Raw genomic sequence first — 27,461 nt, forward strand, 5'->3', positions numbered from 1 at the left:
ATTACCGCCCTCTATCTTCTCCCACTGAACCATCCTTTTATCCATTGTAGCAACTTACCCTTAATACCATTCTGCTCCAATTTGTACAATAGTCTTCCATGCGCAACAGTGTCAAAAGCTTTCTGAAATCCAAATATATGATATCAAAATTATTTTTTGCAACCAGTTCCTTTGTAACCACATCATAATATCCTATCAAATTTGTCAGACAAGACTTTCCCTTAACAAAACCCATGCTGTGTCTGAATTATTGCTTTAGTCTTGTCTAGATGATCCTGCAATGCATCTTTAACCAGTGACTCCATTATTTTACCCGGAACAGAAGTTAAACTAACTGGTCTGTAATTACTCGTGTCACCCTTCGATCCTCCTTTGTGAATTGGGAATACATTTGCACATCTCCAGTCCGTGGGAATCTCCCTGAGTCCAAGGACGCTCTCGTAATTATGGCTAAGGGTTTGCTTACTTCCTTTGCTGCCTCCTTTAATATAACTGGATAGATCCCATCCACCCCAGGTGCTTTTCTTATGTTTAACTTCAACAATTTCTTCTCCACTTTGTTCTCAGTTATTACAAATTCATTAAGTATCCTGCTACAATTTGATAACCTTCTGCCATTTTCAAACCTTAATAATTCCTCATGTGTGAATGTAGATTCACACATGAGGAATTGTGTGACATTCACACATTCACACAAAATACTCATTCAGTTTGTTTGCTCTCCAAGCAGGATCATCAACAGTCGAACCATCAATGTCAAGTGGACCAATCAGATTCATCCCCTTCCTTTTAGAGTTTATATAAGTAAATCTGCCTTCGCCTGCCTAACCTCCTTTGTGACCTGATTACAGACTAGCTTATATCTGCCATAGGCTTCTGAGTCGCTAGATAATTTATATGCATCCCATGCATTTTTCTTCTCTGTTGCGAGTCTCATTAGTTCATTAGATAACCATTTAGGCCTAAACCTTGAACAATATTTCTTAATAGGTATGAAACTTTTAGTAGCTTCCATGATTAATTCCTTGAATGCTTCCCACTTAGAATTTACTGTTGGTAACATCGTCAGTTGATCACACTGTACAGAATTTAAAAACTTTCTGAGACCACTGTACTCACCTTTACGGAAGCAAAAACCCTTTCCTTTATCCTGATGGTAATTAAATCTTTAAGTAAATCCCACATCAGTACACTGTGATCACTGCCACCTAATGATTCCTTTATCTGCAAATTCTTAATACACGAATGATCACTGCTGATAACCAGATCAAGAGTATTACTCTCTCTGGTTGCCTCTCGAACATGCTGCTGCAGAAAACAATCATCCAATAAATCTACAAAAGTCTGACTAGTGTGTGAGTGACCAACCCACAAGTTCCAGTCAATATCTGGGAAGTTAAAATCTCCCATTATAAGACATTCTGATATACTAGCCCACTCTATTTCTCTGTACAATTTTTCCATTGTACTCATTCAAGTCATTAGGCCTATAACACACTCCTACTCTTATTTTTGCTTTCTGCTTATGTCACACCAAACTGACTCAACAGTGCACTGTTCATCTATATCAACTGGGTGCACTTCTTTTGATTTTGTTTTTCTTAATTAACAGCATAGCACCTCCTCCCTTTCTATCCTGTCTATCCTTTCTGTACACATTGTGCTCCCCAAATTCCAGTTCTGCATTCCTTATATCCGTGTGACATCACGTCTCTGCTATTCCAACAATACGCCTTTGATGTCTTGACCAACACTTCAAATTCATCAAATTTATTTACTATACTTCTAGCATTGGTATACATGCAAGCATACATATTCCTAGTTACCCTAACACATCCCATATACCCACCTATTTCACGATGACTGCCATCCATCCCTGAAACCCTCAACACCCCTTGCTCCAGGTTGCTACTTATTCTAATAGAAGTTGTGCAAGAATCACCTTCACCTCTGCCTGCGACTACTGTTAAACTATAATCCTTGTATCCCCCCTAAGCTATCAGTTTTCTGACCCACCTAACACTGCCTCGATAGCATCAGCAAATATTCTTGCACCCTTTCTATTTAAGTGTATCCCATCCCTGTAGGAGCAGTCTCTCCTGTTAACAAGTACAGACCAGGCTGAAAAAAGTTCTATCCCTTGAGCCTTACACAATCTTTCCAGTGCTGAATTGATCGACAAGGCTCTCATCATATACTCCCTTCTATCGTGTGTGTGTGGGCAGAATTGCAGACACTTTCAAATTCAACCCTAATTCCCGGCTTTTTTTCAACAGTGACCTGTACTTGTTAAGTAATTCTGCCGGTCTCCTACTCTTAATATCATTAGTGCCAACGTGTACAACTATATCACCTTTTTTGCCCTTAAAAGATGATAATCCGCTCTACAATGTCATCAACCTTTGCGCCTGGCAGACATACCCTGGTTCTGGTCCACCTATCCTTTTTACAAAGCATGTTCCCCGTTTCCTTGACAATAGTCACCAACAACTACTAGTTCCTGTGGGACCATCGCATTCTGCCTTGGGGTTGCCCGCTGTGTTGCGTGATGACCAAGTGCAAGCTCTTGTGTTGATGTGGGCAGCTGAGAGCTTGATGGGCCCCTCAATTTAGATCCTTCGAGGCATCCACCCTGTCCTTCAAACTCTATATAGTCCCATAACAACGCTGAGTTGTCGCCTGATTTCCTTACACTCCTTACATCGCTCGCACACACACACACACACACACACACACACAAAGACATCCCCCATGGCAATATCATGTTCCGTTCCAGAGAGTTCGGCAAACATTTCACAAGTTGCACATTTTTTTAGGCTGTGATGCGTTGGAGAATCGCCCCCCACCCTCAGTCCCCCCCCCCCGAGTCACAGCATGCCTGCCACTTCGTGCCCGTTGCTTTGCTGCTCTAGTTTGGGGCATGCTATTTTATATTAATAAGATCAATAAATTAAATTAATTAAATGTCAATACTACGCTATCTAATAGAAACAGTGAAGCGTATTACTGTTTCTATAATTATATGTTAGAGCTACCTAGTTACCTCAATTACAAATTTGAATTCCCTACCACTATATACAAAAACAATGGCTGCAAGATTTGAACGAAATAACGGTCTTACGTATATTAAGTAGTAATCCACAAAAACTCTTTATCTAAATTAAAATAAAAATAACCAGCGTAACTATAAGACTACGTATTAAGTACAATATAAAATAACAATTATGTAAATAAAAAGGCAAACACTTATCGCTTTTTCGGAGCCTGTAACTCACAGCTGAGTGTCCTCTCTCTCTCTCTCTCTCTCTCTCTCTCTCTCTTTCTCTCTCTCTTTCTCTCTCTCTCTCTCTCTCTCTCTCTCTCTCTCTCTCATAGGAACCCATAAACGTTTCCGGTTATGGGTTCCTATGCGATTGACATTCCTTTAGATGTTACCTACCTCCTCTAAACGTTTGTACCAATATTTTTGAGACTCCCTGTATATCTGTCCAACTACTTTATATCCCATGGTACAAACAGCTGCTACCAGGAGTGTTCCATTTTGCAAAAAGGTTAGGTGTACATTATAAACTGGCCATTCAGTGCATAATTCTATCTTAAACCTTTTGGGATTTTTGTTTCTAATTGTGAATTAGAACAAACTTATTTTCTAATTGTGAATTAGAACAAACTTTTATTTTAGGTGGTTACCATATAAAATAAAAATTCAATTAAGTAATCTGAAATTGTTTTATTAGAAATCACAAGTTGTATTTTTGAATTAATGTTTTGCTTATATTGCAGGATGACCACTAGCTCAGAGGAGTTACAATTAATCATTTCATCAATGAATATAGTCAACCATATGTAGCAGTCATGTGGGCTTGACTGATAAATACAATTAAATAAGTGGCAAAGTAAAATATTTAAATATGTCTTTGAATAATAAGTGATCTTTATGGGAATGGTGCTACTCTTCCAAAGCAGTATTTATATTAATAACCATGTGTTGCTGAATGTACATTGATGCTAACACTGATATAAACTCAATTTATATCAGGAAGGAGATTGGATTTCACTGGACTGAGTTTGGTGATGGCGATTAGTTTACTGGTGTCGTATCGTATGAATGAATATAATAATTCTGTTCTATTTGAAGTTGTAAATATGATTAAAGACACAATCTATGTGCAATATTTATAGAACCCCCACATATGAGGGGCAATGGGATGTCCTACATGAGCAGGCATTGACAGATCCGTTTAAGATCTAGTTGCCATTTACAAAAGCTGGTTGACAACTGGGGGGCATATTAAAAAAAAAAAAGAAAAAATGGAAGTAAACTTGATTCACAATATATGAAAACACTGGTGTGTAGCAGCTGATATCATTCAACCTTGTGCTATGATATTGGACAGTCCATTTGTAATTATACTCTGTGAAAATTAAAAGCTTTTAAATTTCTTTGTGATGAACTTTTATCTATGTTAAATTAATTATAAATGAGATATTAGTTGTCAGGGTAACAAAATCGAAACAGTGGATCATCAATTGTTGGAACAATCTACCATCTGATGTTGTGGAAGTGGGTAGTTTTCTGAATAAATTTAAAGAAGAGTTAGATAAATTACTAATGGGGGAAGTACATATGAAGTGAGTAGTTTTTTTTTTATAGCTGATGTTATCAGCTTGCTTTCTTGTGTCATTTTCCAATACTAATAAGCACTCATATTGAAACAAACACATTGTATGAAATAAATCGATTAACATATACAGATTAAATAATTTTTTGCACTTTCTAGTTAAGTCATTGTTTATGCTCTTTTATGGAGGCACACAATATTCTTATTTAATTATTTCTTTTTGTTAAGCTTATATTCCCAGCGATAGCAGCTGCATTGATTCCCTGTTCTGTAGTTTCCTTTATTACATGATCATGAATATTAAGAAGAATGAATAGCAGGAATTAAGAATTTTACTTATAGGTAAAACTCAAAAATTGATGGAAGTAACAATATACTGGATGTGTCACAATGCTACAAATAATTTTCTTTAAAACTAACAGAATTAGGTATAATTGAACTGTGTGTTCACACCAATAGGACCCACAAGACTCATTTCAGATAATGAGGTACAGCTCAGTACTTAACTCATCACTAAACCCACCTCTCAGAGGTGGGTTTAGTGATGGGCCATGTGGTGTCTGACAATTGGCTGTTCACAGGAACTTCTTTCAGTTTGCACAAACTTTAGTTTACCCTAAACTTAATATGAGGACAAAGAATGTGTCATTTATTCACTGCATAATATTTGAAAAATATTTGTTAAAAAAATGTCTAGTTATGTACAAGAATGAGGTATATATTCTTTATAAAGTATCTATATTCATAGAAAAAGAAGAATGCAACAAATTATGCCAACTATAGGACAATCAGTTTAATTTCTCATTCCTCAAAAATATTACTAAAAATTCTCTTAGATTGCATTAAAGGAAAAACAAAGGAGTGTGAATTCATAGAAGATTGGTTCGGGCTCAGAGAAGGTTGGGACCAGAGAGGCAATAGGAATATTAAGAACACTAGCAGAAATTAGCATGGAAATAGGAAAAGATCGGGCAATTTTTGTTGATCTCGAAAAGGCTTTTAACAGAGTGAATTGGGTTAAGCTGATGGAAGTACTAGAAAAGGTTGGCCTAGATAAAAGAGATATAAAACTAATTTGGAAACTTTACATAGGACAGACAGCTGTGGTTTGGATTGATGGAGAGGATTCAGAAGTATACATTGGTAGGGGTGTAAGGCAAGGATGTTCCATGTCCCCCTTACTATTTAATATATATGCAGAAGCATTGATGAAAAAGTACAAAAAAATAGCAGAAAGATGTAAAAGTAGGAGGGGAGAAGATAAAGACAATAAGATTTACAGACCACCAGGTTTTGATTGCTAATAATGAGGAGGAATTACAGAGCTTGGATATCTTGAACAGCAAAATAAACGAGTACAACATGAAGATTAACAACAAGAAAACCAAGATAATGTTAATTTCAAAGAGGCCAGGAAGAAGAATCAGTGTAACATTAGATGGATTAAGATTGGAACAGGTGGACAAATACAGATACTTGGAAAGCATAATGACAGAAAATAAAAACAAGAATTGCAATGGGCAAAGATCAGGGGCATACCATATAGCAAAAGTAGGCAAAGCCTAGGGTGCATAAACAGATGCAAGTAGGGGCCGCCCCTACTATGCTAGGGCCTATAGACAGATGCAAGATTTAATGAAAATATTTTTCTCACTGAGCTCCTCAACAATGTTATACCTCTAGAATAAGGAAGGAATTCTTATATCTTATCGCCAAAACAAACTCAGGTGGCGTCAGTCTTTATTTTGCTTTTACAAATTCAGATAAGGGGCCCAAAATGATTTCTTGCCTAATGGCCCAAAAACTTAGCTAAGCTACTGGCAAAGAGGCATTTAGTAATAGAAAATAACTATTGAGAAGAAGTTTCAAGAAGTAATTAAGAAAGCAAGTTGTGAAAACATTAATATGGACTATTGTACTTAATGGCTCAGAGACATGGACATTTGGAAGAGAAGAGATCAGATGGCTAGAAGCTTTCGAGATGTGGGTGTGGAGGAGAATGGAAAGGGTGAAATGGGTGGACCGAGCGAGTAATGGGGAAGTTTTGAGAAAAATAGGAGAAGAGAGAATGTTAGTAAAAGAACTAAGAAGACAAAAGAACTTTATAGGACATGTTTTGAGAAGAGAAAGCATGCTGAGCAAAGTGATAGAGGGTAAGATGTGTGGGAAGAGTTGAGAGAAGGAGAATTGGAATGATGGATTGGATGGGAAGAGGAAATCATGCAGGAATTAAAAGGAAATCACAAGATAGAGAAAATGGCATCAATGTAGCCCTGAATCTGCCTGTGGGGAGAGAACTTGAAGTCATTAATATGCTACAGACTGGCAAGCATAAATGCTCACTTATATGAGATCTATTCAAAAAGTATCTATACTGCTACAATATAGTGACAATAAGCATGATTATATAATGAGTGGATGATGATTTGATCCCCTTCAAAATAGTCTTTCTGAGGAGATGTACTTAGATTTTTCCACTCTTGGAAATACTTCTGGAAAGCCAATTTTGAAAATATCAAATTGACCCCCTTTCATTTTTTTTTTTTTTAGTTTCAGTGTAGAAACAAAAGGTCACATGGAACCATATTAGGTGAATGTCAGATATAGCTCTGGATATTGTTGAACTTTAGCGAGTCTGCCTCTGGCCAGAGTACAAGTAGTGATATCAAATTATAGTGGAAAGTAACCAGTCCTTGAAATTCTATTTTTCTGTCTTTTCTTTAGAAATTTTATGATCAATTAATCTTAAGTCAATTCATGTCTGAAGTTTGCACTTCAGACATGTCATTCGTTGAACTCAAGGGCCATCCAGATCACGGATCACTTCCAATGGAGCCATATCCGTCTTTGAAATGATGGTGCAAGTTAATTAATTTATGTACAGCCCATTGAAGAGTTCCCATATGCTGTTTTTAGATTAAGTGGTTTTTCTGATATTAAAGTAAAACTTAATACACACCCATCTGTTTGAGGCAACTCTGACATTTTGAAATAACATGTCATGTCAAAATATATGTTCATTATTGGGTGACAATAACAGACTGTTGTGAGTGAACAGCTTACCACATAGTTGAGATGAGACACATCTAAACACATTATGCTTTGTTGTAGTGTGTCTCAACTTTTAACAGTGAGCATAATCATGACACTCTTTGAACAGACCTTGTATAAATGTAAAGCTAAAAGAATAGATTCTCTTAAAATCAAATTGGAGAATCTATATATTTAATATGGAAGTGTTTTCTTTTGACAGTCAGTGTGAATGATAGGTTTAACTGATCAGGCTGGATGCCATCTCAAATTGAAGCTATTTCTTCCTAGGTGTACACAAATTTGTTAAAATTTAAAAATTCTAAATAGTTTTATTTCACGGAATGGGCCGGTTTTGTAGTACAAACAAGAATAGTTCAACATTCATTTCATAGATGGAGCCACAGGAAGACGTTAACTGTTAAACAAGGAGTTTAAGTTGATAAGGCATTTTTTTTCTGATTAACAATTTGCACTTTAACTATTTAAATGAATAACTATTTGCATATTCGCACAATCGTGTCCTTTGTCCAGGAAAAAAAAAAATCATAATAAAACTCCGCTACCAATTGCAAAATTGGCTACCTTAAAAGAAAGAACTAATCGTTTGGATTCCATTGCACTGCTCCCTCACTATATGGCCTGCATTACGCATGGGAGCTCATACACTCATTGCCATCTGTTGTGTTTAAAACGTTCAGAAGTCATTTTATCGTTATCAACTTCGAATTTGTTTTTTAAGGTGAGTAATAATTTAAGGATTTAGAATTATTTCACAGTCAGGAAGACATGTCTGCGGCCATGCTACTATGATTGGTCATGTTGAACATGCCTTGCGGCAAAGAAGATACACACCTTTTCTTGTTTCTGCAAATGTATTCAGGATTAGTCTGAAATGGTGAAGTCAAAGAAAATTTATAAGTTTCCTCAGATACAAGAAATGACAAAGGATTCGACATGTACTGGCTTACCTGCTTATGACATAAGGATTCAATGCTTACTAGCTAATGACAAAACATTCACTACGTTTATTTAGAACAGATAGAGAAAACTTTAGATTCACATACTAATGAGGGAATGAAATTTAAAAGAAATTCAGGTATGTATTAGTTTCGGGTCTGTGGTTGAGAATTTTTTTAGAGAACAAAGATCCAGACTACAGTTGAACTGCTAGGACTCATGAAACAAGTAAATACATGGGTTGTGTTAGAGTAACTAAAAGTAAGAACAGGTGCATGTTCACCAATGCTAGGAGTATAGTAAATAAATTTGATGAATTTGAAGTGCTGGTCAAGACATCAAAGGTGGATATCGTATATCGTTGGGATATCAGAGACTTGGTGTCACACAGATATATGGAATGCAGAATTGGAATTTGGGGAGAACAATGTGTACAGGAAGGATAGATGGGATAGGAAGGGAGGTGGGGTTATGCTGCTAGTTAAGAAACACACAAAATCTAAGGATGCATCCAGTTGACATAGATGGACAGCATAATGTTGAGTCAGTTTGGTGTTGATATAAGCACTGGGAAAGCAAAAATGATGGTAGGAGTTTGTTATAGGCCTAATGACTCTGAGTACAATGAACAATTATATGGAGAACGAGTGAGCCAGTAAATCGGAATGTCTTAGAATGGGTGATTTTAACTTCCCAGATATTGACTGGAACTTGTGGGTTGGTCACGGCTTTTGTGGATTTATTGGATGATTGTTTTCTACGGCAGCATGTTAGAGAGGCAACCAGCAGGAGTAATGCTCTTGATCTGATTATCAGCAGTGGTTATTCACATATTAAGAGTTTACAGATAAAGAAACCACTAGGTGGCATTGATCACAGTGTACTGATGTAGGATTTACTTAAAGATGTAACTACAATCAGAGAGAAAGGAAAGGGTTTTTTTCTTTTGTAAAGGTGACTGTAGTGGTCTTGGAGATTTTTTAGGTTCTATACAGTGGGACCAACTGATGATGTTACCAACAACAAATTCTAAATGGGTAGCATTTAAGGAAGTAGTCTTGGAAATTACTAGACTTTTTGTTTCAACTAAGAAATGCTGTTCAAAGTTTAGGCCTAAATGGATGTCAGATGAATTAATGAGACTCGTGGCAGAAAATAAAAATGCATGGGATCCATATACAGTGGTGGACATAATAACTGCATCACTTGTGGATTTTGCAAATATGTTTGCATTGCATTGTCGGTTGCAGAAATGTTTGAAATGCATTTGTTAGATGGAATATATCTCTGTGAATGAAATCCAATAAAAAGACTCAACCTGATATACCTAATTGCCATAAATATCTTCCCAAAGGGTAAAATGCATAATTAATGGAAATATGAGAAATCATGCAAATGGAATCATGACAACCACACATACATTTTATTGCATTTATGTACAAACTGAAATGACAAGTTATCATAATAGTATTATGTACTGTAAATCAGCAAAATAAGTCCTCAATATTTTGTTCCTCCTCCTTGAGCTGCAATTACAGCCTTTCAACAATCTGGCATAGAGTTAATCAAATTCTGGATATACGGTTGCCCAGTTTCGTTGTACCACATGCTTACAATGCTCTCCTGCAGCTGAATCTTACTTGTTGGCTTCTTCTGAGCAATTTTAGATGACATTATGTACTAGCAATTTTCAGTAGGGTTCAAATCTGGACTGTTGCCAGGCCAGTCCAACACTAATGCATTTCTGAGGTATGACCAATATTAAGGAAGAAAAACGAGGGAAAACATTAAGTATATCTTAAGCCTTGTGAGACAAGAAGACAAACTCATCATTAAATCTAAATAGCATAAAACTTACCAATTTTGCTGTGTGGTAAGGTGCTGAGTCCTGTTGAAAAATGCAGTTTAGGATGTCTGTGTGGTGATCCCTAATAACGAGTATCAAGCAATCCAAGATAGCAGTGTAGGTTTCTGCTTTCACTATTCCGTTAATAAACTTAATTCGCTCCACCCCTTTCCTTGTTATGCATCTCCAGACCATCTGACTGGTGGGGAACTTAACAGTCGGTGTTATGCAGTCGGAATGGTATGCCTCTGATTTTCATCTTCTGACATACGCTTCCCATCCGAGCCATGCAGTTGTTGAATATCAATTTGTCAAAAAAGATGACAGTGCCCCATTTCTCTTTTGTCCACGAAACATGCATTGTAGCCCAAGCAAGTCCCAATGAATGAGCGGTCAACCCTCAACAAATGAGGATTGACTCATTTGTTGGGTCAACAAAGGCGTCTTTTGTGGAAGGGAATGAATCGGATTGGTCCACTTTGATATCAGTGGTTTGACTGTAGATGATCATTCTCAGATAGTGGCCAAACTAAATGAGTATTTTCCATCTACATTCACACCTGAGGAGTTATTCAAGGAGAAGGCCAGATATTTAGGAAACTCTAACTTGGAGTTAAATGACTTTGTAATAACTGAGAGCAAAGTGGAGGAGAAATTGTTGAAGTTAAACATAAGAAAGGCACCTGGAGTGGATGGGATCTATCCAGTTACATTAAAGGAGGTGCCAAAGGAAGTAAGCAAACCCCTAGCCATAATTATGAGAGTATACTTGGACTCTTGGGGGAAGTCCCCACGGACTGGAGATGTGCAAATATATCTCCAATTCACAAAGGGGAATCATAGGGTGACAAGAGTAATTACAGACCTGTTAGTTTGACTTCTGTTCCAGGGAAAATAGAGCTGCTGGTTAAAGAAGCCTAAACAAGGCTGCAGTTATAGTTCAGACACAGCATGGGTTTGTTAAGGGAAGTGTCTTGTCTGACCAATTTGATTGGATACTATGACGTTGGTCACAAACGAACTGGATGTGACATATGCTTGGATTTCAGGAAAGCTTTTGATACTGTTGCACATGGAAGACTACTGTACAAATTGGAGGAGTATGGTATTAAGGGCAAGTTTCTACAATGGATAAAAGGATGGTTGATGGGAGAAGACAGAGTGGTAATCAGTGGACACTGCTCTTTTTGATTAACATTGTTAGTGGGGTTCTCCAGGGATCTGTATTGGGCCAGTTGTTGTTTTCTGTGTTTATCAATGAAATTGATGACAGTGTATCAGGTTTAATGTCAAAGTTTGCAGATGATACAAAGGTTGGCAGGGTTGTTAAAACAGTATGCTGCTGCTGCAACAGGATCTCGAAAAGTTGGGCTGAGAAGTGACAACTGAAGTTTAACATTGACAAATGCAAAGTACAGCATATAGGTAGCAGTAACCCCAGAGAACTGTACCAATTGGGTGGTATTACACTCAAGGTAGTGGAGAATGAAAAAGACCAGGGGTAATTGTGCAGTCAGATATGAAGTTTTCTGAGCAGTGCAGACAGGCTGCCAGAGTATGTCATAGTTGGTCTTGTCAATGATATACAGGAATCTTGCTAGCAGGGATAAGGAGGGGAAATCATAGGGTGACACGAGCAATTACAGACCTGTTAGTTTGACTTCTGTTCCAGGGAAAATAGAGCTGCTGGTTAAAGAAGCCTAAACAAAGCTGCAGTTATAGTTCAGACACAGCATGGGTTTGTTAAGAGAAGTGTCTTGTGTGGCCTGACCACTGCCTTCTACAAGGCAGTAGTCAGGCCACACCTTGAGTATTGCATTCAGGTCTGGAAGCCTCATTTTAGGAAGGATGTAGAGTTGCTAGAAAGAGTACAAAGAAGGGCAACAAGACTGGTGAGGGGAACAAAGGGATGCTCTTATGGAGAAAGGTGTAAGTTCTGCAAATTTCAGCGTCCGGAGGCTAGACACCTGCAAGGTGATCTGATTGAGCTATATAAGGCTTTGAATGAATTGAGCAGGCATTAATGCTGATGGGATTCTTCCTTTTGCTCAGATTATAAACCTGAGGGGCATAAACTGAAATTTGCTTGTAACCAGCAGGTTAATTGCTGGAACAAACTTCCATCTGTCGTGAAAGTTGATAGCTTAAATAAATTCAAGAAAGAAGCAGGCAAACTTTTTGAGCAAATAGATGGGTAAAATGAGAAATTTTTTTTTTTTTTTTTTGGTTGATGCTTTATAAGCTTGCTTTCTTGCCTCATATGCTTTTGCTATTGCTATTACAAAAATAAATACTCTTATAATTTGGCTGAAGGTTTGCTTATCTCCTTTACCTCCCTTAATATAATTGAATAGATACCATCTTCCCTAGGTGTCTTATTAACTTCAATAGTTTCTCTTCCACTTTTTTCTCAGTTGTCACAAAATTATTTCCCTTTTAGAATCTGATACACTTATAGCACCTCATCACTAAATTCTTTACTTATGAATGTAGAGGCAAAATATTTATTTGTTTGTTAGCACCCTCAGCATGATCAATAGTTGTATCATTAATATCTAGCAGGATCAATGTGGTTCATCCCTTTCCTATAGTACTTAAAGAAGTTTGCTTCTTTTCTTTGCATTCTTTTGCCAGAGACTTTTCATAATCTGCCTTGGTTTGCTTCTCATGCTTTGTAACTTGATTGCATATTACTTTGTACCTACTGTATATTTCTGTAATTGGCATCTGCCATCCACTTAAAATTAAACCTTGAGCAGTATATCTTAGTTGGTACAAAAAGTCTAATAGCTTCTACAATTCCTTCCTTGAATGCTTCCCATTTAGAATTTGATGTTGGTTGCATTTTTTTTTTGCTGGTCTCACTGAATAGATTTTCAAAACTGTCTGAGACCATTGTAGTCACCTTTACAAAGTAAACACATTTATTTTTGTCCTTGACAGTAGATACATCTTTAATTAAATCTCATATGATTACACTTATCACTGCCACCTAGTGGTTATTTTTTCTGCAGTTTATTAATGTTTGAATAGTCTCTGCTGGCAATCAGATCATAAATATTGCTTTCTCTCATTGCCTCTCTAATATGCTGGTGTAGAAAATAGTTTTCCACCAAATACAGAAAAGTCTTGATACTATGCAAGTGATTAACCTACAATTTTCAGTCAGTACCTTGGAAAGTTAAAACACTCCATTATAATACTCTCATTTTTCCCCCCCTTGCTTATGTCACACCAAACTGACTCAGCACTTTAATGGCCACATCCACTGACTAAGTGTACGCTCTTAGATTCTGTGTGCTTCTTAACTAAAGCGTAACTCTCCCTGCCAATTCACAAAGGAGGATCAAAGGCTGACAGAAGTAATTATAGACCTGTGAGTTGAACTTCTGTTCCAGGAAAATTAATGGAGGCACTGGTTAAAGAAGCACTGCAGGAGGCGCCTCCGTAGCCAGGTGGGAAGGAGCAGCAGTGCGCAGCACACGCTTCTTGATTAGACCGGGGTTCGAGCCCGTCACCACCAAATACGGAGGATGCGGAAAGGTCAAGGAATAACCACCGCATATCACGGAGCAATATGGCCTTAGTTGCTAATGCTCCTAAAACCCAACAAAACAAACAAACAAACAAGCACTGCAGGATCATCTAGACAAGACTTCAGTTATAGCTCGGACACAGCATGGTTTTGTTAAGGGGAAGTCTTGCCTGACCAATTTGATTGGATACTATAATGCAGTCACAAAAGAACTGGATGTAGGGAATAACTTTGATATTATATACTTGGATCTTAGAAAGGCTTTTGATACTGTTGCACATGGAAGAATGCTGCACAAATTGGAGCAGTGTGGCATTGGAGGCAAATTGCTGCTATGGATAAAGGGGTGGTTGAGGGGGAGAAGACAGAGTGGTAATCAATGGACACTGCTCATCGTGGACTAATGTTATCAGTGGAGTCCCTCAGGCTTCAGTGTTGGGTCCATTATTGTTTTCTGTATTTATAAATGATATTAATGATGGTATATCAAGCTGAATGTCCAAGTTTGCAGACGATATGAAGGTTGGCAGTGTTGTCAAGGACAACACTGCCAACACTGCCAGTGTTGTCAAGGACACTACTGACACTATGCTGCTGCAACAGGATCTGGAAAGGTTGAGCAGATGGGCTAAGAGGTGGCAAATGAAGTTTAACATCGACAAATGTAAAGTACTACATGTGGGAAACAGCAACCCCAGAGCAACGTATGAACTCTGTGGTACTACACTGACAGTGGTAGAGAATGAAAGGGACCTGGGGGTGGTTGTGCAGGCAGATATGAAGTTCTCTGAGCAGTGCAGACGGGCTGCAAGAGTAGCTCATGGTGTATTGTCAATGATATATAGGAATTTTTCTAGCAGGGATAAGGAGGTGATTATTCCCTTGTATAAGGCAATGGTCAGACCACACCTAGAGTACTGTATACAGGTCTGGAGGCCTCATTTCAAGAAGGATGTAGAGCTGCTGGAACGAGTACAGAGAAGGGCAACAAGATTAGTGAATGGAGCAAAGGGGTGCTCTTATGAAGAAAGGCTTAAGTTTTGCAAATTACAGTGTCTGCGGACTAGGCACTAGCGAGGTGATCTGATAGAGGTGTATAAAGCCTTGAATGATTTGAGCATGCTCAATGCTGATGGATTCTTCCTCTTGCTCAGAATAATCACCTGAGAGGGCATAAATTCAAATTGAGGAAAGACAGATGTAGGATAGACATGTGGAAATTTGTCTTTAGCCAGCGAGTGGTTGGTTGGTGGAACAGACTTCCATCCCTTGTTGTGGAAGCTGATAGCCTAAATAAGTTTAAGGCTCAGCTGGACAGGTATTTCGAACGAACAGAGGGGGAAGTGGTTTTTTTTTGGCTGATGCTGCATAAGCTTGCTTTCTTGCATCAAATGCCTCTACTAATGCTAATGCTCCCCTCCCCTCCTGTCTGTCTGTCTTCTTTTGAAATTGATTAATTTTCATCTTGTTTATGCAGCATTGTGACCAAACTTCTCATCCTTCACGAAATTCAATTACTGCTCCTTCGAGCAGTTTCAGTTGCTCTTTAAAGCAAATTGTGTTGTTACTAGGAGACCTTGTATTTTAGGTGCATCACAGTTTTCAGTGTTGTAAGATACACTGCTGATCCTTAAAACATCAATTCCTACTACTGCTGCTGTTAGGGAATCAGCTACAGAAATTTATACAGTCCCTTGTACTGCATCAACTGTCACATGACAACTGTACTACTATACTTGTGACTGAACTATTACTACACTTGATACTACATAATGCACATCTTTCTGTTGGGTTATGAGCAGCATCTTCTGCTACTGGTTGCCTTCACTGCTGTACCATCATGTGGCTTATTGTGCTGATGACCAGAGAACAGAATATGTTGCAGCTTTTGTTACCAACATGAAAAGAGAACAAACTATATATGCAAGAATGTATGTATACAGCAAGCACATGCACCCACTTTTACTCTTAGTAACTCTGATATAGCTCATGTTTCTTGAGGACCCCCACCAGGCTTTGTAATCTCTGACACCCTGCTTTCCTAGCTTCTACATGTTCCAATAAAAGCAATGCAAGAATCACATTTTGCCTGTGGCTACTACTAATCTAATAGTCTGTATCTCCCCACAAACTAGCAGTTTTCTGACCCTACCTTGACAGCATCAGCAAATATTCTTGTGCCATTTATGTTTAAGCATATCCTGTTCCTATAAAAACTGTTTCTTCCATTAACAGAAACTATGCTAAGAAAAATTATGCTTGCACTGTCTCTCCAGGGTTGAATTGATTGACAAGCTTTCATCATGTTTGTCCTCATGTTGTGGCTGGGCCGAATTGCAAATGCTTTCAAATTCAATCCTAATTCGTGAATATTATTATTTTTTTTTCCAACATTGCCCTTTTACTTGTTAATTAAGTCTTTAGATCTACTCTTAATATCATTAGTACCATGTCATAACCAGTAAGGTAAAGGTAAACTGCAGCCATTATCAACTCACTGCAGGATGGAAGCCTCCTCAATAACCAATACCATATCATAACCATTTGTGCCCTTAAAAGGTGATAGTTGCTCTACAACTTTAGTCCCCGGCAGGCATATTCTGTTCCTATTTCACCTGTTCTTTTTATGAAATATTTATAATTTTCCTGACAATAGTTACATTCTGTGGGACCAATGTATTCTGATGTTTAGGATGTTGTTGCATTGTGCAATACACAAGTGTAGTGTCCAGTGTCATCCTTGGTGGCTGAGTGCTCGAGGGGTCCTCTTTTATGCTCTTGAGGGCATCAGCTGTATTCCTCAACCCTCATATAAGCCCATCAAAAAACCCTGAAATGGAGCTTAATTTCCTCATTCTCTATGTAACAAAAGTACACAGACAACCATTTTGGCATGTCATTTCCCACTAGAGATAACTCTAGTGTAGTGTAGTGTAATGGAGGCATTGTTTAATGAAGCACTGCAGGATCATTTAGACAAGACTGCAGTAATAGTTCAGACATGGCATGGGTTTAAGGGGAAGACTTGTCTGACCAATTTCTTTGGATACTATATGGTCACAAAGGAACTGGATGCAAAAAATAATTTTGATATCATATACTTGGATTTCAGGAAAGCTTTTGATACCGTTGCACATGGAAGATTACTGTACAAGTTGGAGTGGTATGGCATTAAGGACAAGTTGCTGTAATGGATTAAATGATGGTTGAGTGGGAGAAGACAGAGGTAATTAATGGACACTGCTTTTCATTGACTAATGTTATTAGTGAGCCACCAGGGTTTAGTGTTGGGCTCATTATTATTTTGTATATTTATCAATGATATTTATGATGGTATATCAGGCTTAATGTTGAAGTTTGCAGATGATACCAAGGTTCACAGGGTTGTTAATGACATTATGCTACTGCAACAGGATCTAGAAAAGTTTTGGAGATGGGCTGAGAAGTACTTTGCATTGACAAATGCAAAGTACTGCATATTAGTATTAGTATTAATAATGGCCGCATGGTGCAAGAAAGCCTATGGCTTATGCTGCACCAGCCAAAAAAAAAAAAAAAAAAATCCGAACAAAACAATGATAAAAAGAAAAATAATAATAAATAATAATAATTAATTTAAAAAAAGGAAATTAAACCTATCATCCTATGCGCTTCCCTAACCCGAAAGTACTATCCAGATGACCTTTGAATTTCCCCAAACTGTCGGCCTCTACCACCCATGAAGGCAACTTATTCCAGTAAGGTATATAACTCGCTGGCTAAAATAAAACTTCCTGCAGTCCAATCTAAACATTTCCCCCTGTAACTTGAATTTATGTCCCCTAGTTCTAGCATCATTTATAATCTTGAAAATTTTGTCCTCATTCATTTTACTGATGCCTCTCAGAGCCTTAAACACCTCAATCAAATCTCCTCTAAGGTGTCTAGTTTCCAAACTCTGCAACCCACATATTCGAAGTCTTTCTTCATAAGGACGCCCTTTTGCCGATCTCACCAGGCGTGTTACCCGCCTTTGCACCTTTTCAAGAAGCTCGATGTCTTTCTTTAGGTGCGGTCTCCATACTTGAACACAGTATTCCAAGTGTGGTCAAATATAAGCTTTATATAATGGGATTATCACGTCCCTATCTCTACTTGCAAAAGTTCGATAGATCATCGATAGGACACAATGAGCCTTCCTTGCAACCTGTTTACAATGCTCAGAGAATTTCATGTCTGACCGTATCGTAACACCCAAGTCCCTTTCCTCCAGTAATGGGTTTAGTTGAACTCCACCAAGTGAATAAGTTATTTTGGGATTACTGTTTCCCTGGTGTAATACCTTACACTTTGTTGGATTAAAGACATTGGATTAAATGTCCAGAAAACCCATGAGGAAAAAATTAGGAAGTACACGAATCTGAGACATGAGATCAAGGAGATGTGGTATATGTAAGAAGTATCAACCATCCCAATCATCGTGTCAACCACCGGTATGGTACCAAAGACTCTACATAGCAGCCTAGCTGCAATAGGTCTCCCAGAGAACCCTTACAAGGAACTCCAGAAAGTCACAGTCCTGAACACCTGTAGGACTGTAGAACACCTGTATATGGTAGCAGTAACTCCAGGGATGTGAACCAACTGTGTAGTTACTACGCTTCAGTGTAGTGGAGAATGAAAAAGACTTAGGGGCAATTGTGCAACCAGATATTGAAGTTTTTTCAGCAGTGCAGGCAGGATAGCAGAGCAAGTCATGGGGTCTTGGCAATGATATACAGGAATTTTGCTAGCAGGGATAAGGTGATTATCCTTGCATAAGGCAATGGTCAGACCACACCTTGAGTACTGTGTACAGGGGGCGCCTCCGTAGCCAGGTGGGAAGGAGCAGCAGTGCGTAGCACAGCTTCTTGATTAGACCGGGGTTCGAGCCCGTCACCACCAAATACGGAGGATGCGAAAGGTCAGGGAATGACCACCGCATATGCCCGGAGCAATATGGCCTTAGTTGCTAATGCTCTTAAAAACCAAATAACAAAAAAGAAGCAAACTGCATACAGGTCTGGAAGCTTCATTTTAGGAAGGATGTAGAGTTGCTAGAAAGAGTACAGAGAAGGGCAACAACATTTGTGATGAGGAAAAAAGGGGTGCTCTTACGAAGAAAGGCTTAAGTTCTGTAAATTGCAGTGTCTGGAGACTAGTCACCTGTGAGATGATCTGATTGAGGTGTATAAGGCTTTGAATGGTTTGAGCAGACTCAATGATGATGGGATTCTTCCTCTTGCTCAGATTACAAACTTTAGCGGGCATAAACTGAAATTGATGAAAGCCAGTTGTAGAATAGATGTGCAGAAATTTGCATTTAGCCAGTGGGTAGTTGATTGTTGGAACAAACTTCCATCTGTTGTTGTGGACTATCAGCTTCCACAACAACAGATGGAAGTTTTAAATTAAAGGAAGAACTAGACAAATGTTTGGAATGAATGGAGGAGTCAGATGGAAGGATTTTTTTTTTTTTTTTTGGCTGATACTCTATAAGCTTGCTTTCTTGCATCATATTCCTCTACTATTCTCAGGATTAAGGTGTTCAGTTGGGTGAGAATATGAATTAGGCAGCTGTTCAGTTTTTATCCAGGAAATCTGGAATGCATTCAAAACAGACTTGGCTGAAATTTCAGCACTTATGAGAACAAGTAAGTAGAGAAACTATTTCAATTTACCTACTCTATGTCAAAATATGGCAGTTATTCTACATTCCTGTTATACTTGAATTTACAGAGTAAAAGCCTTTTGAAACTTAAATTTAATTGCTTTTCTAATGACATCTGAACTCTTACAAGGATAAGGGTATATAACTTTATAATAATTGTTCTAAAACATTTAGATTTCGAGAATCAGAAGTGTTGTATACGTTTTTTAGTATTTGCAGTGCAAAATTCACCAGTTATATTTTCTTTAGGGACAATAACGGCAGAAAAAAGAAACCAGTGTAGCCATTTGAATGTTACTGGTATGGTAGGATCCATTGATAATGACTTCTGTGGAACAGACATGACAATTGGTACAGATTCTGCTCTCCATCGCATTATTGAAGCTATTGATGCAATTGTAACAACTGCCTCAAGGTGTGTGCATATACTTTAAAAAAATAGAAGCAAAAATTAATAAGGAAGTTCATTATGTATAGAGATTATATATACAGTATCTGTTCAGAATTTTATATTAAATAAGGAACTGTTAGAAGCTAGTTTTGGAAAAAACTTCCCTTCATTCCAGCACACAAATGAAATTTTCACAAACCCGAAACAAAAAAAAAAACCCTTTCATTATTAGATTAATAATCATACTTTCCACATGATATAACCATAAGTTTATTCAGAGTTAACTAACTTTAAGCATGTTATTGAGTATTAACACAAGGAAAGCTGCCAGAGTGTCCTTCCTTGTGCATACTCAGGAATTTTTACCTTAAATTTAGTTAGCTGAGTTTCCAGACAAACTGTCTACTTCCATTTGAAGTTAAATGTGTCATCAGCATGCTATTTTTTTTGTCTCAGTTTATCATATTGGAGTTTTATCATTACATCGGAAAGTGTGTTGTTACTGTGATCCACAAATGCTTGCACACACAAAAATTGAACTCTTTTTGCCAATGTTAATTTTTGAAGTGATTAAATTATTTATACAAAAATTAAGAAAAACTAAAAAAAACTGATAAAATTTAGTTTTCTTAAAAAGTGATGGAATTTCTTTTTAAATAATAATCAAACTTTAATTTTATTAGGGTATATATTTTAATTGGAGAATGTAGCAAAATTACATATCAGTGTACAGCAACTTCAGAGCTAAATAAAGAAAAATCCTCCCCCCTCAAAAGTCTTTGTTGAAGTTATCAAAGCAATTCAATGTGTTTTCTTATGAGATTGGCAGTCTTGATCCCAGCAAGCATTATGACATTATAGCATTAAAATGTTGCCATTTTAATGCTGTACTATCATAATGTTTAATAGGAGAAAGCGATGTGCGTGTTGTGGCTGTGAGATACCAAATTTCTAGTGACCATAAGGAGACATTTTCACTGGGAATTATCATAAAGCTCCACCTATGGAATAATCAATGAGGCAATGGTTGAAACAATTTCAACAAAATCTGCTACTGTCTTGACATTCTATGTTCTACCAAAGGTGCCCATGTGGAGGTTTAGTGACATGTGATTGAGTGATAAGAAATTCTTTGAGCTGCTTGAAGTGCAGCAAAATATTACTATAAATTTTAACCTAGCTTCATAATCAGATGAATAATTTATAGATCCCATGTAAATCTGAATGCTGCTCAACAAAATTAACAGAACAGAACAGAACAGAAGTCAATACCAGATGCTCGAAATTCATATAACATCACTTCGGCATATGAACAGTTAAACCCCTAAAATGTATGTATTCATGAATATTTTATTGTGAACAGTGTCACTGAAGGTGAATATTTGATGTAATAATCATCCTTGCATGGAAATTCAGTATCTAATAGAAATCGATCTACCAACTTACAGAGCTGCAAATTATTCGTGCTTATGAAAACATGGGTTGCTACCACATCACTTCATTCCCATTTTTTGCTCAGTGGGTTAGCCACATCTCCAGCACTGGGGATAGCAAGTCATCATCATTGAGATGACAGGCCATTGGATGACTTGAAGCCAGGCATTTAGCAGGTGGAGGTGGCACATTGGGTTAATGTGTCATGCAGTATCATCTCGGCACTATGGAAGCAGTTTCAGGAGACAGGACCATTACAAGAAGAGCTGGCCAAGGTTATCCGAGGGCTATGTCAACCAGAATAGACCACTATCTAGCTCTAATAGCAAGATGGAACCCTGTGATGTCCTGTCATCAACTGACTTTTGAGGTTGCTGTAGCCACAGGTGAAAGCATTTCCAACCGGACTGTATTAAGAAGGCTAAATTGTAGTGGATTCTATACAGGGTTATTCAAAATGAAGTCCGGGTGTTTTCAAACAATTCCTGTACATACATGAGCAGACATAGGAAGAAAGAAATATTTCCAGAATGCAAGTATAGTAATGAAGTTTTTTTACATACCTCATAAATGTTCATTATGAGAGCCTTTAGTGATCCGGCAGACATCAACTGGGAAAAGGAATTCTTCCCACACACAGCTTAGTAAGTCAGGAGTGATGCTGTCAATGGTTTTGGTGATCCGATCTTTCAGTTCTGGTATAGTCGCAGGTAAGGGAGGCACAAAAACGTTATCCTTTACGAAACCCCACAGGAAGAAATCGCATGGCGTTAGGTCGGGAGACCGAGGCGGCTAGGATTCGATCTGCTGATCTGCAGCACTCCCACGTCCGATCCATCGCTGCAGTAAATGGCAGTTTAAAAAATTCCGGACTATGTGATGGAAGTGACATGGGGCACCATCTTGCTGTAGGATGAAGTTCACACTATCGTCCTGTGGTTGCTGTTGAATCCATAAGCGTGATAAATCTCCCCAGTTACAATCTTTTTACAAAAGAAAAATGGACTGTAAACTTTCCTTTGAGATATGGCACAAAAGACATTTACTTTTGGAGAGTCCCGCTCGTGTTCCACATGTGTATGCGGATTTGATGTCCCCCAAAATCGCACATTCTGCTTATTCACTTTCCCCGACAAATGGAAGGTCGATTCATCAGAAAAAATCACTCTGTCAGCAAACGTGTCATCTTGTTCCGTGTGGTTCTGCAGTGCAGTGCAGAAGTTGCTCCTCGTGCACAGATCATCTGGTTTCAAAGACTGTAACAGGGTTAGACGATATGGTTTCATTAGTAATTGCTTCCGCAAAACACGCCAAACTGTAGTTTGTGGGGTGTGAAGTTCTTTGCTTGCCCTCATAGTGGATTTCCTTGGGCTCCTTAGAAAAGTTTCCCTAATGCGTTCCACATTAGCATCTGATACGGGCGAGCGACTGGGACTTTTTCCTTTGCACAGACATCATGTCCCCTTAAACTGCATATACCATCGTTTTATTGTCTTGTCCGTCGGTGAATCTTTCTTAAATTTTGTTCGAAAGTGGCTTTGCACAACGGTAACAGATTTACTTACATGAAACTCCAACACAGTAAAAGCTTTCTCATTACATTCCGAAGCGATGTCGCAACAGAGCAGAACTGGCGTCACAGGCAAACGAATGACTGCACGGCGGTATGCATCCAACGCCATCTGGTGGTTAGCCATACAGCATACCGAACATTGCGAGCATGGGAACGAAACTTGAGGTATTATGCATTCTTTCGAGATGGCTACAAATGATTGACACATGCGCTTTCCCAAAAAAAAAATTCTGAAATCCCGGACTTCATTTTGAATAACCCTGTATAAGGAAGCCAGTGGTTTGTATCCCATTAACTCCAAACCACCTCAGAGCTGGTTGAAACTGGTGCCATGAACATGTGACTTGGAGCCGTGACAAATGGAGTACTGTTCTGTTCTCTCAGTCCTGTTTTAGCATACAGACAGATTCTAGATGTTATTTCATCTGGAGACAACAAGAAATACGGTACCATCCCTCGAACATCAGAGAAAGGGACACCTACGGTGGAGATGGTGTTCTCGTGTGGGACAGAATAATGAACAACAGCCACATCCCTCTTTGTGTTTTGGATAGGTATCATAACTGTGCAGAGGTACTGAGAAGAGATCCTCGAACCCTATGTGTAACTTTCTAGGGGTGCGATTGGCCCAGATTTTCTCTTCATCCACAACAACGCTACTGCACATAGAGCTCACATGGTGGAGAAATATCTTGAAACTGAAGATATTCAACAACTGCCTTGGCCAACATAATCACCAGACCTAATTCTGATTGAACGCGTGGGATTCCCTTGGGCATTGCATTGCACACCGACAGCCAATTCCTTGGTCATTTGGTGAGCTAAGGTATGTGCTGGTGTGAGAATGGGATTTGTTGTCACAGAATCTTATATACATCCTTATATCAAGCATGGTTCATTGCTGTCAGGCTTGTTCAGCCATTCGAGGGGATCATGCACTGTAGTGATATTATGTGAATTTCGAGCATCTTGTATTGACTTTTGTGTAATGTGACCTTTTTTGGTAATTCTTATACAACCCCTATAAATGTCCCTTATTCCTGTGAATTTTCATTGACAGGTATAAGGGACATTTAGACTATTTAAATTTCGAGCATTGCGAGCATGGGAACGAAACTTGAGATATTATGCGTTCTTTCGAGATGGCTACAAATGATTGACACATGCGCTTTCCCAAAAAAAAAATTCTGAAATCCCGGACTTCATTTTGAATAACCCTGTATAAGGAAGCCAGTGGTTTGTATCCCATTAACTCCAAACCACCTCAGAGCTGGTTGAAACTGGTGCCATGAACATGCGACTTGGAGCCGTGACAAATGGAGTACTGTTCTGTTCTCTCAGTCCTGTTTTAGCATACAGACAGATTCTAGATGTTATTTCATCTGGAGACAACAAGAAATACGGTACCATCCCTCGAACATCAGAGAAAGGGACACCTACGGTGGAGATGGTGTTCTCGTGTGGGACAGAATAATGAACAACAGCCACATCCCTCTTTGTGTTTTGGATAGGTATCATAACTGTGCAGAGGTACTGAGAAGAGATCCTCGAACCCTATGTGTAACTTTCTAGGGGTGCGATTGGCCCAGATTTTCTCTTCATCCACAACAACGCTACTGCACATAGAGCTCACATGGTGGAGAAATATCTTGAAACTGAAGATATTCAACAACTGCCTTGGCCAACATAATCACCAGACCTAATTCTGATTGAACGCGTGGGATTCCCTTGGGCATTGCATTGCACACCGACAGCCAATTCCTTGGTCATTTGGTGAGCTAAGGTATGTGCTGGTGTGAGAATGGGATTTGTTGTCACAGAATCTTATATACATCCTTATATCAAGCATGGTTCATTGCTGTCAGGCTTGTTCAGCCATTCGAGGGGATCATGCGCTGTAGTGATATTATGTGAATTTCGAGCATCTTGTATTGACTTTTGTGTAATGTGACCTTTTTTGGTAATTCTTATACAACCCCTATAAATGTCCCTTATTCCTGTGAATTTTCATTGACAGGTATAAGGGACATTTAGACTATTTTAATTTCTGTGATGCTTTGAAACTGTTTTTATCACTTTGTGTGTGCGTGTGTCACAGTCATCCCGAAATATGGTATCAGATTTATGATAGACTTATTCAGATATTGTTTACCATCTTTATGATATATATTGTAAAAGTTTGATAACAAATTAATCACTTTGAGCAAAAGATAACTGAATATATTTTCTGCCTTGTATATTTAATAGCCACCAAAGAACATTTATTCTTGAAGTTATGGGTCGCCACTGTGGGTAAGTTTGTACTTTAACTTAAATATTTAGAATCATTATAAAAGTGGCATAACCTGAAACCTTAGACATTCTGCTCCAACTGCAGAATATGATGGGGGACCTCCTGCTGTTATTCCTTTCTCATGTTATATGAATGATTACTTCACATCTGGTTGTACAGTTTAAAGTTTTACATGTGAAAAATATGAAATATTGAATTTTTATGAGTTCATTTCTACCCTCTGGTATTTTGAAGATTAATTTTTAAGTTGAACTTTATTATATCATTTTTAAGATTTTTGCTTTCTTAACAGTTTAATTGATATCAGAAAAACAGATTTCAGAAATGTTGTGGATAAGTTGCTAACTACTTTGAAGCTCTAGCCACAGCGCTTAAAAGTAGCGAGTACTTTGCTGTAGGAGAATATTGATATTCTAGAATATAAATATCCTTTTCTGAATTAATCACTAACATGATAACAAAGCTTATCGCATCATTGGTTAATTCAGGAAACTTAATACTTAATTCAGAAAACTACAAAAATTGTATTGTAACATTACATGAAGAACCAAAGGAACTAATACATTCTAATTCCAATGAAAACTTAGTAGATTTACATCTTAGTGCATTACATCTTAAGTTTTCATTTGAGTTAGAATGTATTAGTTTACCTTTGAGCACACAAAAGTAAGTTATAAGTTTGTGTTTGGTTTGGAGAATAGCTTGCAGATATTTGGAAAATTAGTCTTTTGGCTTAAGGCTCTATATCAGTGGTTTTCAACCAGGTTCTGCAGCACCTTAGGGGGTGCCTCCGTAGCCAAGTGGGCAGGAGCAGCAGTGCGTAGCACACGCTTCTTGATCAGACCGGGGTTCGAGCCCGTGACCACCAAATACGGAGGATGCGGAAAGGTCAGGGAATGACCACTGCATATCCCCGGAGCAATATGGCCTTAGTTGCTAATGCTCCTAAAAACCAAATAACAAACAAGCAGCACCTTAGAGTGCCGTAACAACATTCCAGGGGTGCCACGTAATTTAGGTTTAAGTTACTTAAACTTATTATTTTTTAATTTATATCTTTATTTCATTATAAAAAGGTGTACAGTATCTTTTTAATTTTGTGGTGTTCTATAATTGATGTTTACTTAGTGCCTCTGTATAAAGAATAAAATTATATACTGTATATCTATAATTTGTATTATGAAATGTAAATTTTTATAATTATATTATTATAATAAATAACATACATATTTTTTAATATTATGTATATATATATATATATATACACACACACACACAGAGAATCAGATCTAACAGGCAGAAAATTGAGTAGGGGTGCCGATATTAAAAAAAAGGTTGAAAACCACTGCTCTATATAGACATAAAATTTGAGGGTGGCTCAAATATTGAGTAAGAATGGTTTTATTTATTTATTTTTTTTACCACTTTTTAAGGAACAGAAGAATGTCAAGCAGCTGTGATGACATCATTGGATAAAGGATAATAATTGACTATAGTCATATGGCAAAACTAATTTATTTTTCCATTTGCAAGAAATAGTTTTCTGAAGCTTATAATGCAATAGTACTTTGTTTTCAAACACCATATTTCCAGCACCTGCACTATGAAGATAAGGAAGATAAGGAATTTGTGAAGTACAATGTGTACAGAAAGGACAGACAGGGTTGGAAGGGAGGACAGGTTATGCTGCTAGTTAAGGAACACACAAAATCTAAGGAAGTGCATCCAGTTGACACGGGTGGACAATGCAAGGTTGAGTCTGTTTGGTGTGACATAAACACTGCGAAAGGGAAAATGAAAGTAGGAGTATGTTAGAGGCCTAATGACTCTGAGTACAATGAACAGTTGTGCAAAGAAATAGAATGGGCCAGTAAATCAGAATGTCTTATAATGGGGGATTTTCACTTTCCAGATATTGACTGGAACTTGTAGGTTGGTCACTTGCATACTAGCAAGACTTGTGGATTTATTGGAGAATTGTTTTCTCTAGCAACATGTTCAAGAGGCAACCAGAGGGAGTAATACCCTTGATCTGATTATCAGCAGTGATTATTCATGCATTAAGAATTTGCAGATAAAGGAACCACT

At 37.9% G+C, this 27,461-nt stretch overlaps 1 protein-coding gene across 2 annotated transcripts in view; it reads left to right on the plus strand.

Moving 5' to 3' along the window:
* The window catches only part of LOC150080975 (ATP-dependent 6-phosphofructokinase-like), a 303,293-nt gene that overhangs the window by 47,396 nt on the left and 228,436 nt on the right, over positions 1–27,461 (plus strand). For both annotated transcript variants that reach the window (XM_090381722.1, XM_090381723.1), the window contains exons 4-5: positions 19,932–20,097; positions 25,328–25,372. In XM_090381722.1, the coding sequence (XP_090237848.1) occupies positions 19,932–20,097; positions 25,328–25,372 (211 nt within the window). The remainder of the gene's footprint in view (positions 1–19,931; positions 20,098–25,327; positions 25,373–27,461) is intronic.

The sequence above is a fragment of the Mastigoproctus giganteus genome, chromosome 9 (genome assembly GCF_048544385.1).
Source record: "Mastigoproctus giganteus isolate SK-2022 chromosome 9, ASM4854438v1, whole genome shotgun sequence".
Classification (NCBI taxonomy): Eukaryota; Metazoa; Arthropoda; class Arachnida; order Uropygi; family Thelyphonidae; genus Mastigoproctus; species Mastigoproctus giganteus.